The 22,433-nt window shown below is 41.0% G+C and overlaps 1 protein-coding gene across 3 annotated transcripts; it reads right to left on the bottom strand.

Moving 5' to 3' along the window:
* Positions 1–507: 507 nt before the first annotated feature.
* LOC140535994 (serine/threonine-protein kinase SIK1-like) lies at positions 508–15,091 on the bottom strand. 3 transcript variants are annotated; one of them, XM_072657594.1, is made up of 12 exons: positions 14,867–15,091; positions 11,981–12,151; positions 11,295–11,411; positions 9,272–9,335; positions 8,807–8,968; positions 7,250–7,374; positions 6,897–7,020; positions 6,455–6,678; positions 4,879–5,224; positions 4,437–4,712; positions 4,132–4,342; positions 508–3,274 (listed from the first exon to the last, which is right to left on the bottom strand). In XM_072657594.1, exons 2-12 carry the CDS (start codon positions 12,128–12,130, stop codon positions 2,881–2,883), a joined length of 2,193 nt encoding a protein of 730 aa, XP_072513695.1. In that variant the 5' UTR covers positions 12,131–12,151; positions 14,867–15,091; the 3' UTR covers positions 508–2,880. The 3 variants fall into 3 exon arrangements, with proteins under 3 accessions (XP_072513695.1, XP_072513696.1, XP_072513694.1); XM_072657595.1 differs by lacking the exon at positions 14,867–15,091 and adding an exon at positions 13,123–13,660; XM_072657593.1 differs by lacking the exon at positions 14,867–15,091 and having other exon boundaries at positions 11,981–13,660.
* Between the last annotated feature and the right edge of the window lie 7,342 nt (positions 15,092–22,433).

Genomic DNA, 22,433 nt, shown 5'->3' with positions numbered 1-22,433 from the left:
GGTGGGTAAACAGGTCAAGAGGTCAAAAATGTAAACCAGTAAAAAATATTCTGAGCTGGCAGAAAAGGCTGTCTTCTCCTTGTCCCTCACGTAGTCCATAAAGATATTGGGCCTCTTTTATCAAAATCTTTCTGAGAAGAGTCTTTGATTAGTTCTTGAGAAAAGTCCTAACAAGAAGTCTGTGTCAGATTCAAGTTCTGTTCTTCAAATGACAGAATAGTTCACAGCTCTGCTCTTATAACGATGGATCACATCATCCTCGTAAACTGAACAAATCCCAAATGAGAAAACATTGGCAAATATTTGGCACATTTTAGCAAATATTCTAAAAAAGGGGTAAATTGATATGGATGAAATAATGAGGCTGAAGGTTTTTCTTTGATTATTACACTGCATATTTAACTGTAATCAACTGAATCACCCTTGTAGTTCATCACAACCCAACAATTCTACTAAAAATGGACAGAAAGTTCCCAGACTACACAGAACTGAACAAGATGAAAGCTCTTTGAATTGGAATGTTTTTTATTAGGCCATGCCCCGTACATAACTGACCTAAACGCAAATACAAATATGCCAATAACGTCAGGATGCACAGTGCAGAAGTTCTTATAATACTTCTATATGTAACAGCAATATTAAAGCAACACTATGTAAAAGTTGTACCTTAAAAATAGCAGCCACTGACCTGTAAAAGGGAGAATAGTGTCTCTATCCTTCCCACTCCAGGCTTAGAATGCTGCTAACTGCACTGTGTAACTCTGGAGAAGCAGGCAGGGCAACACTTGCAAAAACTAACTCTACCACCTCAGGCCACATGCTTCTTCCACTTTCAGACCTGAAGAGCTTTTCTCCACAGTTTCCAACTAAAGAACCTTCAAAGGTTCCCCAAGGACCTTCCTGCCCCCAAATACTGCCCATTAATTACGCTTCAGACACCAGCTAATTCTCACATAATGCTGCTTTAACATCTTTGGCCAGCCATAATGATACAATAGAAGACATGCTTAGTAAAAAAAAAAAAATCTGGACAGGTATGACCATGGACAGTTCCTTCTTCATGAATAAGACTACCAATCCAGTTCATCATCAACAAGTTTATAAACAGGAAAACATTGTCACTATTAAAAAATTGAATCTCCATCTTGTCTGATGTTTATTACTCTTTACACTGTCATGATAAATGGACCAACAGAAACTGACTTGACAAACTTGAAATTGTTACATTTACTTGTTATATCCCATCACATTAAATGTGCCATTTTACAGTTTTACAAGCCTATTTACAATCCTGTTTTTCAGCCTCAGAATGAAACACTGTTATTTTCCTTTTTTATGGTTGGATTATGAATCATTTAATGACCTCTGCTCTGATTGGCTGCTTTCACACAGAAGCCATGTATCATAGCTTTGTTCTTAAACCTGTAAACAAAAATAGTGACATTATTCCAAAGTCTTGCCAGATAATACTGATATCCTGCCCTGTGGTGTGCAGTTCGCTAGCTGAAGAGATGGTGAACCCATTTGGCTATGGTTAGCTTTAAGCCTAGCACAGGCATCTTCCTGTAATCTAGTCTGGGGGTGATGTGCTGCTCTCCAGTGTTACTTTTGCACAATAGTAGGGAAAGACTGTTGTAGAAAAATGACTACAACAAATTTCAACAACACCATATTCTCCTGAAGTGTCCCTTGCATTTTGAAAGCATCACAGCTTTAGTTATCACAGAGTTCCTTTGTTAGTGGACTTAGTATGGGTCAAATTTGGGGGCGTAAATATAGCTGGTCACGACTGTTACGTAAGGGTTTTAGGGCTTTAGGGTTTTGAAACTATACAGCTCTGTTTTGCTTACGGTAGATTTTTTAGTGGTTTGAGGTTCATGGCATGTCAGTTCCACGTATCGGACTCTCTTTATTCAACAAACCAAAGTAAATGCAGTTTTCCATTCCAGGGCAACTTGAATGTACGACACCTAACTTTGGCAGTGATGTTTTTTTTTGATGTCTGTTTTTTTGCCTTATCCTGCTACATTACCATTTTGCATGCACCAAAGAATTTAATTCTCCATATATATTGAAGAATTATATTATATATCCACTTTCCACTTTATTATTATTATTATTATTATTATTATTATAAATGTTATTTGGTTAATATTTCCATGCATAAAACCTTAAAAATACCAGTAGAAAAAAAAATAAAAAAATAATGGAAGACATATTGCGTTCAATCCTAAATAAATAGACTGCTGAGGTACAAAACTTTTCTGACATACTAATCCACACTGCGACAGATGCTCTGTGAAGACGTTTCAAATAAGCTGTATAAGAACAAAAAGAGGCCTGTGTAGTTCTACAACAAGCATTTTTGCAGACGTTTCTCCTGGAGAGCTCTGAGTTGTTCAAAGAATGGTCCAAAACGCAGGCGAGTGTCCCTAATTACGGTGGTTTTGTAATCATCTGTGGAGTGCAGTCTTTTAGGTTTATGTGTCCTGTTACTCCAAGAGTCCGAAAGTCTCCGTTCTTCGGTAACAGTAGCTTTTTAAAATGACAGTCTGAAAAAAAAAATATACACCCTGTACATAAATCATCGCATTCTTGCATGTTGCAACTCATGATTATGTGACACTGTTATCTATAACAATACACAGCAGTACTGTAAGTTGCATAGCCTAAGAAAACAGCAGTAGGAACCAGTAGCTCCAACAGCTTCGTAGGTCCAGTGCAAAACTAAAAAGAACGACCACAACCAAACATCCTGGTTGATTAAATACCTCTCAGGTAAGGAAAGAATGGTGTAAATTTGTTGTTTCACCAAACTATCACTTCTAATGTAGCCTCCCACCTCTCCTCCTCTTCTCTCCAACTGAACTCCAACTGAAGTTAAAGGTGAGGCTGTGGGCTTGGGCTTATCTGCAGACGGGCCTCCAGGAGCAGAGCAGCAGAATCCACCATGTTTGAGGATGAAGAGCTAGCAAAGGAGCACCAAGAAGCTGCTAGATCTGATGGACAGGAAGAGTGTTGAGGGGGAGGTTCTTGTTGAGGGCAGAACTGGCTCAGTGTAGGCTGAGGGAGGCATGCCGTGGGGGTGAGGTGGAGCCCCTGGTGTTCAGGAGGTGCTGAAGGAGGAGTAAAGAGATTCCCGAAACCCTCAAATGGAGGTACTGTGGACTGCCAAATGTTCTGCTGATGAATAGCTGAAGAGGGATGTGGATGAAGAGAGGGCACTTGAAGTAGATGCTGGTGGTCATGTTGAGGAAGATGAAGGAAAGACGGTCTGTATGAGGAACATTGCACAGCATTGATTAGTATGTCACTCTTAGCTCTTTTAGGCAAGTAGAGAAATCACCAAACATACTTAATACACCTAAACAATAATCTCTTGTCCCCATGACATTTTTTGGCCCAGATCTTATGAGTACAACAGGCTCCACACTGCCAATGGAGAATGGAAATTGATTGATGGTTGAGGTTATTTGAGGTTTACTGTTTATCTCCTGTTAAATTTGAGTTATAAGGTTTTTGAGAGTAGATTTATATACTAAATCTGCAAAAGTATTGAGACACCTGCTCATTTATCGTTACTGTCGCTACTAGTTTATTCTGCTTTTGTTGGAGTTACTGTCTCTACTCTACTACTGTTTCTACTAGATTATGGAGCACTGCTGTGATGACCTGATTGCATTCAGCAACAAGAGCGTTAGAGAGGCCAGGATGTTGGATGATCAGCCACCTCACCTCAACCCCAACTCATCCCAAAAGTATTGATACAAGCACCAACCATCAGTCCAGTTCCACTGCTCAATACTAGGGGCTTTATGCCCTTCTAGCCCAAGCCTGGCATTAGGCATGGTGGCAATAGTTTCATGCCTACCCACTCCAGAGAGTTATTATACTATAATACTGGCGACACCTCTCTACAGGCACTAGGTAAGCTCTTGTCTATTTGCACATCATATGTTGTATATACACATGACCATACAATGACCATAAATCTAAAATGACCAATCCATAGTGTGTTCATTATCTTCTAATCCATTTTCACTGACTTCCTTGGTGTCGGTTCATTTGTGATATATGTACAGTGGTACACACTCTAAACAGCTCTGGGCAAATCCTGTTAAGACCTTTTACCTCTGATGGTCATGAATACCCTCCACCGGACTGCGAAGATGCTCCCATGAGTGAGTGTGTGTTGGCAGCCCTGGCGATACTACAGAAACAGTGTCCTGATGGTTGTGTACAGGGGCCCATATGTGCTGCAGAGGTCCTTTGACTTTGTTCAAGCCTGGCTGGCCTTTTGTGCGAACGTTGATCCACAGCTGCTGGTGGAAAGCCCTCAGACCTACAAGAAATGGGGGAGATAAGGGGTCATTTATATTTGTGATGTTCTGAAAGTGTCCTCCACACACTCCTGCAGTATCAGCAGTAGAACCCACCTTGTGTGAGGGACGTGTCCGAGGCTCTTCTGCCCTCCTGGAAGCTGGGAACCTGCAAGCAGTTCTGGAACCTCAGGACGGATGAGTGAGTGAGGGGGCACCTTGCTGTGTTCTGTGAGAATGGGTGAAGTCCCTGGACTTGGTGAGCATAGGGATCTGTGCCTGGTCCTAAAAGGGCACCAGGAGAAGCAAGTGGGGAGCTGAAGGCACAGGAAGAAGAGCATGGCCTGAGGCTGCCGTCTGAGGCACCATCATCTACTAGGTCGACAACAATGCCTGGGGACAGAGAAAGAGCATGTGAGAGTTTCTGTGTGATGTGATCTAGAAGGTGCCATGAAGCTCTAACCTCTAGTTCTGAGATTTTCTTGGATTGTCCATAAAATTGTTATGAACCAATGCAAAAGTTCTGCTTTGGACTATCCTGACTGAACAAGCTACTCACTTGGTGGGTGACATGGGTGTTTGGAGGATGAGACTTCTGAGACAGTATGTCTGCGTACTGCGTTCCTGGAATCAGTGGTAAGATTAAGAGGCAATTGTTCTTTAACTTCCACAAAGTCCTTAGCTGGTGTCTTCTCGCTTACTCTGGTGTCCAGCAGGTTTCTGGGACAGAGGGAAAGTTTGGGCTCCACCTCTCCCAAAAACTCCATTCCTGGATAGGCGTAACCAGGTTCTTTAGACCAATCCTGACTCTGACGGATTTGCTGCTGGTTCCTGTGCTCGGTCAATCTCTCCATCAGGAGCCAGTAGATGGCAGAGAAGTGGTTGTAGCTGCCATTCTGTAAAGACTAGAGAGGTAATCCTAGATTAGTTAAATGAATAAATGAACAACAGTGATATAACTGGATACTAGATATCAGTTTTAGGCTTTGAGATGGTTGCTCCTACTACTTTTAACAATGCAACATACAGTTGTAAAGGTTTTTATACACTCATCATAAACATGAATGTCATGGCAATGTTGGACCTACTTATTAATTCATTAATTCACTTAGTGGTGCTTAAAGTTCTGCAATGGCCCGAATCCAGTGTCTGGAAGAAGAATCAAACAGTCACCCTCAGTTGGTATCCAGATCTTTGCAAAGTTGCAATAATTGTACTAACATAAAGTTGTTTGAACTGATGATCTTGGAATCTGCAGTTATTTTAAAACTGCTCTAAGAGACATCCCTGACTCCTGACTAAAATCTATTTATACTTCTCAGATCTGCACTGAGCGTCTTGAACTTTCCCATTGTACCATGTCAAACAATCCTTTTTTATGAGGGCCCAGTAAAGCTACCTGCTGTAGTCAATCATGATCACTAGCAAGAAGTTCAGAGGACATTTTAAAACGTTCAGCACCACTGAATTAATAATTTATGCTGATGTATTTAGATTTTAGACCCAGTTAAAACCTGTTCCATTAAAGATATATGTTGTAATTTATTCTGTTAGATGTATGTTTAGATGTATTTAGATCAGTTATGATGACTTCTTTGTGTGTGATGACTGCATGACATTAACTTGCAAACATAAATATATATATAACATATAATAAAAAAAAGAGGTTAATCTTCTACATTTGGAAAGCGTTGTCCTGCCTGCTTCACCAGAGTTACATAGTGCAGTTAGCAGTGGGCTGAGCCCGAAGAGGGAATGATAGAGATGCCCTATTATCAGTCTACCATCAACATGATTTTGAAACTGATATTTTAAGGTATGAATGCTGCATTGAACAGTCAATGTGGACCAGAAATCACATTGATTTTTTCTTCTGAGTAAAACATAGCATGCATAGCAATGGTGTCTGAGCAAGCCGTACAGATAAACAATAATATTAGTTAATGGCATTTTTCCTTGCCCATTAAATAGTGATGTAAAAATGGTCATTACAATTTAATGGAAAAACTTTATTTTAAATGATGTAACGTGATGAGCCGTGCTTCATTTAACCAGAGAAATCCACTAACAAGATGAAAAATGGTCCAAGTGTAAACTCACTGAAACACATACAAAATGACCCAAGTGTCGCTCACTTCTATCGTCCTCTGTCTGTCGATGCCCAGAGCCTGCATTAGACTGAGGACTGGCTCACTGTAGCTCTCCGGCTGGAGGGGCCCGTCTGGGCTGTGAGGATCAGAGGAGGGTTGGCAGGCGGCTGTGGGGTCAGCCTGCATCCAGCGGTGCTGCTTTATCTGGGCCACACTGATGCGCTTGGCTGGGTCCACTGCCAACATCCTTCGTATCAGGTTTTCACACTCTGTGGAGGAACGTATATGACGACATTGTGACTCTTAGTTGTTATATATAAGGGACTTTAATGGAGTCAGAGAAGAGATGAGACGGCCTGCATCATCAAAGTTACATAGTGCGGCTAGCAGCATTCCGAGCACTATTCACCCTATTACAGGTCAGTGGAGCATCAACATGATTTTGAAGCTGGTATTTTAAGGTAAAAATGTTACATAATGTACACACCCTGTGACATAAAGTAGGGCACTCTGAAGCGCCCGTCAGTGACACGTTGTTTCAGGGCAGGAAGTGTAGCACCATCAAACGGCAGAGAGCCACACACCAGCACATACAGGACCACTCCCAGACTCTGAAAATCAAAGAAGAAACATATTCTGCTCATCAATCCCATATCAGCAGGAGATTTCTGCTACACACTCACAACAGCACTAATCAGCTTGACAGTAAGAACAGCTGGTTAGATATTTGTGTGCTTTAAATAATTGATGAAGTGCATATTTTATAGGCCTAAACTGATGTGTTACATGTGCAAACAAGGCAGAACATTAGGACTAAGAGGGTGGTTCAACGGAACTTACCCAGATATCTAGCTGTGGTCCCTCATACTCCTTCCCCTCAAAGACCTCTGGGGCTGCATAAGGGGGACTTCCACACCAGGTAGACAGAGGTTCACCAGGTACATAGAAGTTTCCAAAACCAAAGTCTGATAAAAACAGGAAGAGAAAAAAATAAGCCTTCAGTAGTTTACTTAAGATGGCCATGTGTAAGTACATTATATGGACAAAAGTATTGGGACACCTGTTCATTCAGTGTTTCTTCTGCTTTTGTTGGAGTAATTGTCTCTACTGTCCAGGGAAGGCTTTCTGCTAGAAAGAAGCTTCACACCCCTCTAGCCCTTTCCTGGCATCAGGCATGGTGTCAATAGGTTCATCTTTACCTGTTCTATTGGCAGTAATTATTTACAGGGACTAGACAAACTAAATATCTGTGTCATCAATGAGTGCAACTTAAAGTGGTTGAATGCATTCATTAGAAGGGATGTCAACAAACATTTGAACATATAGTTCTATTGTCAGACTCATAGGTTCTGTAGTAAAGGTAATGGAGCTATACAGCAACTCAAATAATCAATTGGATGCTTTGCTGGGTTAAATGGCTCTTTGCTGGTTATATATAGCACATTTTAAAAAATGGGTTTTTCTGGCACAAAAAAGGGTCCCACCATCACTCAAAAGCCCCTTTTCAGAACTATGCAACTTCAACAATTCTAGCATAATACTAACAATGATAAGTCTAAGTTTAGCTGTTTCAGCCACACCCGTCATGAACACATATAATATCAAGCACAGCCACATAATTCTAATCTCCATTGACAAACACACACTCAAGAGCCCACAGTCTTAAACTGTGCCATTGTAATGGGATGCCAGCTTTGTCACAAGTCACTTTGTGAAAGATTTATCTCGGCTAGTTCTGCCCCAGCCAACTGTAAGTACCCTTATATTGTAAAATTGAACCCTCACAGTTGTAGATCAGTTCACCAATCTGCAGCTGCACCACTTAAACTAAATCTGTAAGCAACATTAGCACAGGAACTGTGAGTTGGAAGCATCACAAAGTGCGTTTCCATCTGCACACAAATGTAAAATCACTTGCTGTACGCAATGCAAAGTACTGGCTGGCACATTGGTGGAGGCGTAATGTTCTGGGGCTGGGTTTGGGGGCTAGGTCCCCCAGCATTTTACACAATTATATGCTTTCAATTTCATGGTAACAGTTTGGGGAAGACTATCTCTGGTCTAGCATACAGCACAGTTTGGCAAGTCTGATGTAGTAGATCTTCAGTGGCCTGCACAGAGCCCTGACCTCAACACCACTGGATCGCCTTTGGGACAAACTGGAAGCCAAGTCGCCTTGTCCTTGTCCATCCATCCTCATAGACACACTCCAAAAAATGTTGAAAGCTTTCTCAGAAGGGTGGAAGCTACTCCAACTCCATATCAGTGCCTATTGCTCTGGAATAGGGCAGGTAGTGCCAGTAGCAATTGTACTACATCAAGGCTGGATTTGTAACCGAATCGGACCGCAACCATGCTTCACCTCATAAGAGCCACTTTGGACCTGGCTCCTCCTACCTGCCAGTTTGATGTTCATGTTATCATCCAGCAGCAGGTTTTCAGCTTTGAGGTCTCGATGCACAATGCGGTGCCTGTGGCAGTACTCCACAGCTGTGAGGATTTGCCAGAATGTTCTACGAGCTTCCTCCTCGCTCAGACGGCCGTTGGAAGCAAGATAGTCTTTACGCAAAGGCAAAAGGACACAGAGGAGCGGAATTCGGGTGTCAGTATGAAAGAAGTGAACTTTTAAATCTTTACCAGTTGTGCTTTTTAGGAAAAAAAATGATACACTAATGTATAAATTAATGTACTTTTTCACATTAAATCAAATAATGGAAATACATGAGACACAAACTCAACTTTATCATAAAAACACGTAAAATGACTGTAAATGTCATTTCATTAAGAAATTCCATCATTCATTTAATAGCAAAGCAAAATTACAGTAATAATTATAGATGAGGACTTCATGGTCGGACTCACCAAACATCTCCCCATTCTTTGCGTAATCTGTAACAATATACAGCATGTCTTTGGTTTCCATAACCTGCAATTCAAACAAATGGCAAAGAACCAAAAGCTGGTAAGCAGTACTTTTCACATTTTCAGAGCAGAGCATCAGCTTGACCGATGTGTTCAAAAGCCCTTTGTTGGTCATTTTCCAGACGTGCTGTTCTCGCATCTAGATATGACTCAGTGCTTTTCCTGTTTATCTTTCTAATATAGGGCACGGTCATAAATAGACCCCATAGACTCATGGATACCGAGAATGGAGAACAAAGTTGTGTAGTGACTGAAATTGAGGTCATTTGTTTCCTCTTATGCAAACCCCAAGAGCTTTGTGGAGACTGTGAAAATAACACGAAACAGCAGTCATGGGAACGCAGAGATTAATCAGCTGATGAGTTAAGATTACCTAAAGACTACAAGCTTAATGTGTGTGACCAGACCTCTGGGGACATGACGGCATTTGGCAGTTTGCCATTAATAAGCAATTTCTGAGCAGAACAATTAAATGGCAGTTTTTCCTAAATCATATGAATTAAGATGTTGCTAAGTATTAAAAACAGGAATTGTGCTACACATCTCCTATATGCAAATTCAGCTGGCATCATCCCAAAAGTCTTTACCCAAATACCCTGTACAAACTGGCCATCTTTAGCAAGTGTGGAAGCGAAGTAGCTTTGCCAGTAAGACAGTGGACATTTTAGAGCCTGTTTAGATTTCACTTGACCACACTGAAAAAGTCCAAGGTGTAAACACCCCAGGATGTGCTCTCTCTTTTTACTTTCTCTCCTTTTATCGCTCCTGTATTAAAGCAGTATTACAGAGTTTGTTCCTTTAAATAGTCCCTAGAGCCATTACTGAAAAGTGAAAACCATTATTGTTTCACCATGTTGTAGAACCACCACCGATCCTCTAAACTGAAACCGCTGTTTTGTTAGTGAGGACCACGCCCTGAGGAAGAACTAGAGGGTGGACTCTGAAGTATTTTGGCTTTGGGGATGGGTCGGCTTCCTGTGGTCAGCGTGTGAAGTTGGACCTTCCCTGTTCGTGTGGTGAGTATTGGAAGAAAAGGTACTTCAGAACCTATCAATGCTATCCTGACGATATGGCAGCTACTGTTTTACTTAAAGTGGCTATATACGATTCTGGAGAACGACTGTTGATATTTCAATTTAACAGCAAAACTAACACACCCTCCCTACAGTGCAACTTCAGGAAACTCCAACACCTAACATGCATGCACATGCATTGAGGCACAAGATAATGACATTGAAATATATTGAAAACTAAAGCATTACCTAGCATACCATTTTGAATTACGCATAAATCCAAATTATCCCACTGTGCTAGCATTTTTCGATTGACATGGCCATAAAACCCTTCACAAAGGTACGAAGAAATATCGTGATACTGTAACAATCGAGAGGACAATGTCATGGCAAATAACGAGGCTAAGTTGTGGATTAGCAAACAGTTGCTACAATTTCTGGTGCTAAACAAACCAGTTGTGATTACACTTTGTTGACGAACACCAGACTTTTTTCCAGTGAGCAAACACAGCTACAAGCTAGAAAACCGTGATGAAACATTCACTGAATTTTATTGGTGTATTGGATTTAGATTTTATGCAGTGTCAGCCCCTCAGTATCGCGCCCTCCCCCGGGGCCATTCCGAGCCGCTGCCCACAGGCTCACATAAGGACTTTTGTTGTGTTTCCGTTCCTGCTTCGATTCAAACACTCAGTGTCTTGATTCATGTTCATGTGTTTTGATTTAGGTTCATGATGTCTTGTTTAGTTAATGTGTTTCACCTGAGGCTGGGGGTACTTAAAGAGCTCAGATACTCACACGCTTTTTTTCCCATGGACAAAAAGGGCTTAGCCAAATGATACACAACTTATGAGACCCATGGTTTAAGATGAATGAAGCTGGAGGCTATAAGTGAGTTAGAACAAGTACATCAACTCCCATTTCACTAATGCTAACGGAAACTCCCCCACCTGGTAGAGTTTGACGATGTGCGGGTGGTTCAGAAGCTTCATGATTTGAACCTCTCTGTTGAGTTTCTCCAAATCTGACGCATCCAAGCGGGTTTTATCGACGATCTTAATGGCGACCTGTGAGAATTGATTACAGATGATCACTCACAACAAACTGATTACAAGCATTTCAGCAAATCATTAAAAGCTGATTACTGACAATCTTGTCAGGGGCTAGCTTTCTCACCCACTTCCATCCAACATGTTTTTTTTTAATTATCTGATTAGTTGGAGCAGGTTCCCAGCCAACATGCTCATGTAGGGCTCACATGGGTGTTACGTGGGCTAGGTGGGTTCCAGGTGGGCATGAGCTTTGAGTAGGTTTGTATATATGTAGTTGGGCTTCCCAAATGGGCCCCATCATTACAGCCCACCCAAATCTACAGCCTCATGTACAGTGTACAGCCCAGATGGGACACATGTTTAACCCCTCCTGGTCTCATCACTGAGCCTGGTGGGTCTCCGGTGGGCAACCACCAACATGTTTTCCCAGTTGGGCTAACCATACAGGCCCCACATGGACATGCTATCTGGGTTGCTAGGGGCATGTGTAGAGCAAACTCAGGCTCCATTTAATGATATATCACATGTACCCTTTAATAAGCTATAATAGAAGCATGTGATGCTTAAGCAGCAATGCAGCACACCTGTGTCTTAGTGACTTTGTGTCTGGCCAGTTTCACCACAGCAAAGTTGCCCTTCCCCAGCGTCCGGATGATCTCATAGAAGCCAACCTGCAGTGGTCTGGCAGGCTGGTTTGAGGGGGACCCCATCCCGTTGTCCGATAACACCACCATGGCTTGGTAACCCAAAGCTGTCTAATTAGTACACAAGAGAAACAACATCAGTAAGTGGCTGTTTAGTAGAAATGTGTGTATATATATATATATACCTGTGAGGCTACTGTACAAGGGTAGAAGTGTGGAGAATTGATTTACTTACATTGTCTTTAAAAATGTAATTACAAATCTAACATTTCTAACAGAAATATGTAATGTAATGTAATAAATCTACAATCATTTTAATAATTTTGGCTGTGATGATTGACTTGGGTCCGCCCCATGTCAAAAGTATGTAAGGCAAGAAGCTGGCCATATGATACACATCACAATACAGGGGTTGCAATTCAACATATATGCGATATATCACGATATATTGCAATTTTTAAAAACAACATTTTAGAACGTTGTATACAAAACACCATTATTTGCATAAAATATGAGTAAAAGAAATGTTTCCTTCTCATCCAATCAATACAGTGGGATCAGAAGACAAACACTGCCCTCTAGTGGTCAACATTTAAACACAACACAAAAAGAACCACAGTCTGCCTCCAATCTTTACATTGAAACTATTTATTAAAAATCAATACAGTGTTTCTGAGAAATGATACAGTATTGCTAAACATAATATCATGATCCGTCAATATATCAATACTTTCTCACAACCCTAATTAATTAATTAATGCAAAATAATGTCCAATAATGTGGAAATCAATTTAATTCTATGCTTTCATTTGTTCAGCCTCTTATTTTCAGTTCTTTTACTATTTTATTAATATCATGTTTAGTTTGGTCATTTCAGTATGTTTAGTTCTTGCCCCTTAAATACTAAGATTATAATTACAGGTCATTACTGATAACACCACACTGATGAACGCTGGCCAGTGTGACCAGCTGTGTTTAGACTTTCTTCTTGTCTTGTCAATAAAACCGTAGCATTCAAGCTCCTTATTTGCAATCTAGGTGTTCTTGCCGATCTTGGTGTTACTGCAGAGCCAAATACCCACCAAACCATTTTTCCTGCCAGTTCTGTTGTCCTAACATCAGTCTGAATAGACGAATAGAGCGTTAGTGAGGTCAGGATGCCGAATAATGACCACCACACCTCATCCCCAACTCTCCAGCTCTTCCCAAAAGCACTGGATGGAGCACCGACCATCGTTCCTGAGAAAACAGTTCCACTGCTCCACAGCTCAATGCTGGGGGGCTTTTTACCCCTCTAGGCCACACCTGGCATTATACATGGTGCCAATAGGTTCACAACAAACAATCAACACTCAAAAAAAAGCTTGCTCAGAGACCCTCCTTGGTACTTAATCGCAATGTGGTACAGAATGAAGATCGGTTTGAACATTTCTTGAGGTGAGGTTTATATCAGTGTATCCTAGGATTTCATAACACAGTAAGAACTGCTGCAAAAGAGCCTATAATGCATCAAGGCTAAATGCCACAACTACAACTAATACTAACACCACCAGTACTAATAATAATAATAGTACTGATATTATGTAAGTGTGTTGCTTAACCATTTGCATAACCATTAAAAAAAGCTCTATGTGAGGAAGTCCAGTATTTACAGTTCCCTTCACAATCTACTGCCTCCACTCAATTCCTCATTCCAGTAAATCAGAGCCTACAGGGGCTGGAGCTCACCTCTCACAAAGGTGAGCTCCAGCCCCTGTAGGCTCTGATTTACTGGAATGAGGAATTGAGTTAGCAACCAAAGCCGTGTTCTTCTAACTTTACTGAACACTCATCATTTATTAACCATTTATAAACCATTTATTAACACATACAGTCATATGCAAAAGTTTGGACACCTCTGGTCAAATGACAAATGGACAGATCCTCTACAGGACTTTCTAATATATATGTTCTGCACATTTTGGACACAAATACTATTTATTATATTTGTAAAAAATAAAATAACACTTTTGCACATGCCATATTTAATGCTTTTTTTGCAACATGTTAAATTAGGTAAATGAACAGGAGGTATACGTTAGAATGTGCAGAAGTGTGTCTCTGTAGAGGACGTGAACCTATTTACAACAGCACACGTCACTGTCATTTGTACAGGAGTTGCACAAACCTTTGCGTAAGGCTGTGTGTAAATCAATACAGTGATCAATTCATTCAAATATATTTATATAAATTAAAAAAAATCGATTTCTACCCATATGCAGCTAATGCTTAGTGTCCGGCATAGATTTCCTGCATATTGTAATTTACACTGGAGACATAAGGCTGAAAAGGGAGGCTGTATAAGGTTTTAAAAAAGAGGCGGTTCAGGCAGTTTCTCTAACACAATACACTGAAATCCAATCAAATTTTGACCTCAGAATTAAAATCATATCAGACATGAAAATATGTGTGCTGGTACATCCCTGCTACATCTTTAACCACTAGACTTTCCAAAAGCTCATCTGCCACATTTAAACATGAACTGCTGACATAGGAAGGAAGTCATCTGCCACTCTGATCAATGCAGGTGTGTGTTCCCATCCACTTCCCATGGATCTACTGTACCTGCTACTGTACCTGAGTGTCTATACTTTATGCAGCTACGTCCACATTGCACAGCCACTTTACCACTCCCTATATTTAATATATCATTATATAATATATATATATATATATATACTGCTGGCATGTCCACTGTCTACCTGCTGTCTGTCTGTCTGTGCAGTTTACAGGTTTGCACTTCTGCTCCTTTGACCTCTAGATGAAGCGGACGAGATACGAGCTCACCTGCTCAAGCTTTACACCAAAACATCCCCATTTGTATCCGTAAGATGAAGCTCCTGAAGGCGGTCAGATCTTCCTGCAGGTGTTTTGTGGAACTTCCTCCACTCTCGTGTTTGTTAAACGTGTGTGAAGAAAGTCAGTCAGCCTCGCCTGTAATGCCTCCTCTAAGCTCCTGTCTCGCCCACAGCGGCTCCCTGCTGCTGTGTGAAACTGCAGCTGCAGTGTTAGTGTGTGTGTGAGTGTGTGAATGTGTGTGTGAATGTGTGTGTGGTTGTATTTCTCCTCTCCGCGCCAGCAAGACCTTACACACACTTCATTAGCGTCACTACGACGTCAGAGCACCCAGCCTCACTGTCTCTCACTCTCTCTCTCTCTCTCTCTCTCTCTCTCGCGCGACCGGCCGCTGACGCGAAATTTCATGTTGCCAGGCAACGGTAACGCCCACGTGATTTAGGTGCGGGTAGCCACGTGGGTCCTGCAGATTCCTTGACAAGTTAAAAATAATAAAAGAAGCAAAAAATCAAAAACGAAACAAATTTATTATAGAAAACAAATAGTCTATTAATAGCTCCCTTCAGAGGGGGCGGCACAACTTTTACACATGTTCACTTGAGGAACCACCAACTTGGAACCATCAAAGGTCATCAAAGTTCTCAAAACATCCTTAAAAAACATCTTAATAATTAATAGGGCCTGAACTTACAAAAGGGAGTTCACTCAGATTTCAGAGACATTCCAAGGAAATTTGGGGACAATGTCAATGATGGGAACCTGTGGGCCAAGTACGGGGGGGTACGGTCATTCTGCAGAGTGGTGTGAAGTGCATTCTGGGATATTTTACTGTGCCAAGTCCACACAAGTCATGTCCTGATGCATCCTTCTCGATAACACGGGAGGAGCAAGAACACATCAGGCGTTCAGACTGGCACAGTACTTGGGCTGCAAAGTATGACGTTTGACTGGAAGTTCACAGAAATACAAGCACAGACAAGAACACAGATTGCGAATCGGACGTTGTTATCTGGCTGAATATAGGACGTGACGTCAGGTGACCGAAATTCAGTGTCAGGACAATGGCTAATGCCAATGCTAAGTTCACGTAGAATAGTGATGACAGCTGACGTTGATATTTTGCTGGTTTAAATGTTTGACCTTTGTCCAATGTCTTCTAAATGTCACATGTCGATGTCATATTGACAAAAATATAGCAACTTTCGGTTGTGAGGTCTGGTGATCAAACCCAACATCTGTTAACCTTCATAATGTTGACGTCCACACAACGTGAAATTCTAATGTTAGATGATAGATGGTATATATTGTAGGATTTAGTCATGGTGTTAAGTAATCAAAATTCAATGTCTGTATAACGTAATGTTACAGTCCAACACCTTTCTGATGTCAAATTGTTGTCCAGTGCCTGCCGGGGGCCTGTAACACACTTATTCAGAGCTATTTAGCTAAGCCATCCAAATTATTTCAAAAAAAGATCGTTTTTAGGAAGTTCATTAAATGTAACTGCAAATGCTTCATTTAGCTGTGAACCTGGTTAAAAATGTGGTATAATGCCTATATTTTTGTTAGCCATGATAACCATGTAGCCTTTAGCTTGCTAATTAGCAAACAGCAGGGCAAATTAAGGAAGCTAATTTTACTGTTTACTGTATTTTTTAGTTTGCAACATAAAGTCCAGCCAGTCAAAAAATTATGCTTTTGAAATATTTAGCATTTTAAAGTAGTCCATAACTCCATAGTTGTCTGCCTTTTTTATGTCAGATGATTTCCCAATGAGTTCGGGGAACTGCTGTAGTGTTCACTTGATCCCTCACCCCTTCAGGCTTCAAGTAGTCAATTTCTCTTGAGCTAATAAAGTAATAGAACAGCCTGGTTAGGCTGTACCTCCTGTCTGTCCTTAGGTTTCCAGCTACTCAAATCAGGACCCATATTCACTCATATTGTAGGTTGTTGTCATTCTCGTTTTGACGGCCACAGTTCCATTTAGAAAACAGCCCCCCAAAAAATGCATCCTGGGCTCAGAGTGGCGCAGCGGCCTAATGCACTACTGCTATGGCATGGGGGTCGCGAGCCAGTCAGTTGGCTGTGTTCTCTCTGGGTGGGTAGATGCCGCTCTCTTAACCCCTCATCACTCTTAACCTCTTAAAACCTGTGGCCTGGTTAGCTGGTATGGCCCCGACGCTTTCCCTTGAGCATGTCAGCTGCCCAGAAATGCAGCATCGGCCGCAGTAGAGGCCGTGGCTGGCTTTGCATGTATCAGCAGAGGAGCCATGTGGTCTTACCCTCCTAGTGTCTGGAGCATTGTTAGTCCTGGGGTGTTATGAACTGGTGGATCATTTGAAAAAAATAAAATCACATTATAAAAAAATAAATAAAAATAATAATCTCACAGTTATCACCCATGACCTGCACTTGTTGACAGGTGGGGCTGGGGTTAAGGGCAGGCGAAACATGATATCATTTTAACCAATACTTTTCCCCAATCACAGGTACTCAGGTACTCAAGCTGTCAGAGGCAGTCCATTTTAATGGAGAATTAGAGAGAAAACTTGCAGAAAATCATATAACAAAATCAACAAAAATACAGATTTCCTGAAGTTTCACATGATTTTTTATAGCGGTAGTTTTATGGCCAGTTTTTGGCCTTCAACATATTTTTGTATTTTAGATTTTAGCGTCTGATTGGTTCTGTGGAATTCAATCAAGGCATTATAATGAAAAATTATAATAAAAAAAAGATTTTCACAGATATTTGACAATTTTAACACTAGCATTACATTTAAACCCCTGTAAAGACACCTTTTACCTTGTTACTTAGATCTGTAGATGGCATTTCCTCCCTGTTATTTTTTTTTGGTATACTTGTTTACTCAGCAAGTAAGCTATAATAAAAGGCAGAACCCCCCTGTAATCACTGTTTAACAGAACATTTCTCCGACCACTACACCTTACATTCACTGTCTGCTTTTGCACCTGCTTTATACTTCTTCTCATTGGCTTCACTTCAAGTCCAACTTTATAGATCCACTATAGCTGTACAGAAATATCCACCCAAGAATATCCCTCCAATAATGGTTCTGTGGTCAGAACTGTCCACTGATGAAAGAGGATGACTAAGCCAAACTGCGTCAATAGATGAGCTACAGTTCCTAACTGTACACCAGCACAGCAGACCTACAAGTGGGTGTTTCTAATAAAGTGTCTGGTGAGCGCACACCTTAAGCTTAAGCTAAGCATCCATTATTTATGAAGAAAAAACAGAGGGTGTGGGTGCCACACAGGGTTATTAGTAAGGCTGAATCATGGAGAACCACCCTCAAATCTCCGTCAGCTGAAAGCTGATGTGCTATCCGGCCTTCCCCGCTGCTTGAGCCCTAGAGCTTCTTATCTCTACGTCATCCCTCACTGAGTCTACAGCAGCACCACCTGAGAGCATTAGCTCTGTCAGCTCTTCTGAACACCCACCATGGCTCTTCTCTGTACAAATCCGAACAAATCACGAACAAAGAGCAAACCGGTGCTGAATGAACATCTCTATGTTTATGGAATTCCAGCTGGACAGAGCTGAAACACTGTGGACGCTCATTTCACACGCTGTGTGTTAATTTAACACAGGGGATTTTGCTGTGCTCAGGCAGGAGCAAGTAGAATTACATTACAGGCTTACCGCTGTGTAAAGAAGCCCACACACATACACACACACACACACACACCTGAAATCTCTGAAACACATGGCCAAGAGAGGCAGGACAACACAGGTCACACCCTGTAGTACTGACCCATCCAGAATGTCCATGTGGGCTCCACATGAGATTTAACTGGGCTTTGTTGGTTTGATCTGGGCATGGACTTGGAATAGGCCCTTTAACGGGATGGACCCAGTTGGGTTACTGGGGTGGGCTCCAATCTTGTCTACATGTGGATCCTCCATGAACCTTATACAATCTTTACGGAACCTTACCGGGTGGTCCAAAGTTGACCAAAGTCCTAGTCCAAGCTTACATGTCCATGTCGGCTGGGGAAAGTACTACTACCGCAGTCACTTTGCAGGAGATTTCTGTTGATCTCTTTCTGTCTGGAAGCCTTAATTTTGTCCATTTCTTGTAAATAACATCACACTCTAAGGACAAAAGTATAGAGACACCTGCTCACAAACTGTTTCTTCTGAAATCAAGGATGCTTTTGTTTGAGCAACTGTCTCTACTGTCCAAGGAAGGCTTTCTACTGGATTTTGGAACATTGCTTTAAGGATTTGATTGCATTCAGCAACAAGCACGCTAGCGAGATGAGGATGTTGGATGATTACCACCTCACTTAATCCTCAACTCCCCAACTCAACTACCCAAAAATAGCAGATGGAGCAGCATCATTCAAGAGAACACAGTTCCCTTGCTCCACAGATCAATGCTTGAGCTGGTTCTTTGAGAAGAACCACTTCTGGTTCTATAAAGAACCATGCTTTGAATTGAAATGTATGTATGATTGTGAAGAACCTTACACAAGTGTTGAGGTTCTTTGCCAATTAAAAGGTTCTTCACACTCACACACCTCTATTATGAGTACGGTTGTTTTGGAACCGTCACAAAATACGTAGCACCTCAATTTTGAAGAGTGTACACTCTCAAAATATGGGGTTCTTCAAAAGCCTCTTCTCTAGAGAATCATGACAACTAAAATCCAAGTGGATACGTACACAAGTCTTTGCCTGGCTAAATGTTGTAGATGATTCTTGGTAGAACCTTTCAGAAATGGTTCTATACGTCACCAAAAGGCAGTTTTACTATTGTACTATTCCATACAACTGATCCCACTAAATGCACAATGCTGTGTTGTCACTACAGCAGCATTAGGGGAAGTACGTGATTACACATGGGTCCTTCTGATCCAGGCTCGAAAGTGCAGGCCTCCTCTAGGGAGCTACAAAAATAAATAATTACCGCCCAGGGAGACTGTTACTTCTTTTAGACGATTAAACCGAGTGATTTGCATTGTGTGAACATTTCATGGGTAATGGACCAGCATGGGTAATGTTCTGAAGTGACTTGGATTAACGAATCTGGTTTCATTAGCATGCAGTAAAGTTTAATAATAATTTTCCTCCTCATATAAAGGAGATGTGAGGTTTTATTTCAACAGTGAAATGATCTCGCTTTTTTACTTTCCATTTAGGTCGGTGCAGTTCCACTGAAAAGCTGGAAAAGAAGGGGAAAAAAGTAGTCGTCTTCGGTATTTGGTATTCCGTCACATACGCTTGCTGATAAGAGGTCTGCTATCTTCTAGCCTGACTAATCTCTGGCATGAATTCACCCTCAGTTTTTACTAAATATAGCATATGATGTGATCTGCTGCTGCAGCTAAAAACTCAGTATAGCCCCCACAGTCTAAAATGGATTACAGTGCCTAAGAAAGTATTCACCCTCTTGGATGTTTTTTCCCTTTTATTGCTTTTATAAATTGAATCATGGTCCATTTAATTTGACAATTAAAAATAAATCTTTAATGTCAAAACAGATTTCTACAAAGTAATTTATAAATATTGCATAAATATGCATACATATTCACTTTGCTTTAAAGTTACTGACCTATTTAACAGAGGTCCAAGCAATTATAATATAATATAATAATGAGAAAGTCGGGAGAGCCTCGCAAACCCTGAGTTTAAAATCCAAGATGGCTACACTGTATATCAACAGTAATAAAAGCAGTTGTATTATACAGTTCTTCAGCACTTCTAGCTATTTGTGTCTCATAAAGTCAGTCATATGCACAGTACTGTCGTCTACCAGCTTCTTCATCTTTGGACATACTTGTGTTGTGTTTGGATATGCAAAATAAATGCTAAAAATGCAAAAAAAACAAAAACAAAAAACAAAACAAAAACAATGGGTAATTTTTTTTGGTTTGATTCACCATTAAAAAACGTAAAGAACTGCCAGACTAGTTGTGGAACACTCTGTAAAATAGTGTACAATAATGGAAAGTTTGGTCAACTCGGTTGTGACGTCATTCCCAGACATCCGACTTACAGGACGAATGGAACACCGCAGTAATCTGACAATTAGTGAAATGGAGATCCCCTGAGTGCAGTGAGTGCGTCTCATGTGATTATAGAATAAAGACTTCTGTATGGAAGATCCAGTCAGTGGTTAATTGGTGTTCCCAGCTACATAAACACCATGAAGATGAAAGAACACTACATACAATGCAGAGAAAAGGTAATGGAAAACTATAAGTCAGAGGATGGATACAAAAATATTTCCAAGTCACTGAAGATCCTCTGGAGTTCAGATGAATCCATCATTAGGAATAGAAGGAATGTGGCACTAGAGCCTACAGCAGGCCATAAGTATGATGAATCATTGTTTTTATTATATATTTTTATTTAATTGATATGACTTTCCCGTAGATCACTGGTTTGATTTCAGAGCACAATTGGCCTTTTTTTGAGACAGTAATTGTAGAGACTGCTCTGGAGTGTTGCAGCTGTCTAAGCGTTGGGCAATCACTGGTTTGATTGCAGAGCATAATTAGCCTTGCTCTATGGGTTGGTAGGACAGTCTTGCCATCAACTGTGCAATGCTAACCAGTCCGGGTGTCTGTCAGCTGATGTAACCGAACTTAGCGTCCACCAAGCGTGTTGAGCTGTCTAATGGTGTTGCATTAGTGACATTCGGAAAAGAGCTTTCAACCAGACCTGGCTGCGACAAATTAGGTTAAACAAAAAATGTAGATATGAAGCCAAAGGAATGGCTATATGAATATTACTGGTTCCTGCACTGGCCACAGTATGGATCTGTAATCACAGCAGGGTCAACAGAACACGTTTTACCACCCACAGAGCTGATCAATAAAGCTCATCAATCCCTCCCACTGACCATCGATCTCTCTTGACCTTCAGGAAGCTTACCTTTAATTTGATCGACTCTGATGTCGCTTTGCATCATGGGGTTGCTTCCTTCAAGTGAATACAACGGAGCTCTGAACTCAAAGGTCCTTTTATCCTCTGTCACACTTTGGCTGGTTAACAGAATAACCTTTTGTGATTGAAAAACAGCTTTTAATTAAAGAAACAATACAAACATATTAGAAATAGTATTAACACACATTCGACACAAGCGCCAAAATGAGCAACAACCACAACGAGACTAGAAACTGCATGTTTCAAGGAATACTCAAGCATATCTTCCATCTTTGTAGCTGCTTACGGACCGTTAATGTGGACGATGATTTCCTGTTCTTCTGTGCTTTAGCATCTACTCATTGGCTTCCATTAGAATTGGATTTGAGTCAATGTTTTTTAAGTCTTTTCTAAGTACAGGGGAATAATTTTACAGTGATTGTTTGTGGTAATCAATCGTGCGCTACAGATACCTCGGTTTAGGTTGAAAAATGCTGAAGTATTCCTTCAGTGTATAAGCATACAGTCTTCAGAATCTTTAACCAGTGCACAAATAATAATCTTCTAAAACAGAGGGCTTCTTCTAAAACATGGGCCACCACTTTCACTAACAATATAACTTAGTGGACCAGCCTAGACGCATTTCAGCTGACCCTATGA

The sequence above is a fragment of the Salminus brasiliensis genome, chromosome 15, assembly GCF_030463535.1.
Source record: "Salminus brasiliensis chromosome 15, fSalBra1.hap2, whole genome shotgun sequence".
Taxonomy (NCBI): domain Eukaryota; kingdom Metazoa; phylum Chordata; class Actinopteri; order Characiformes; family Bryconidae; genus Salminus; species Salminus brasiliensis.
This window is presented reverse-complemented; position numbering and strand designations above follow the sequence as displayed.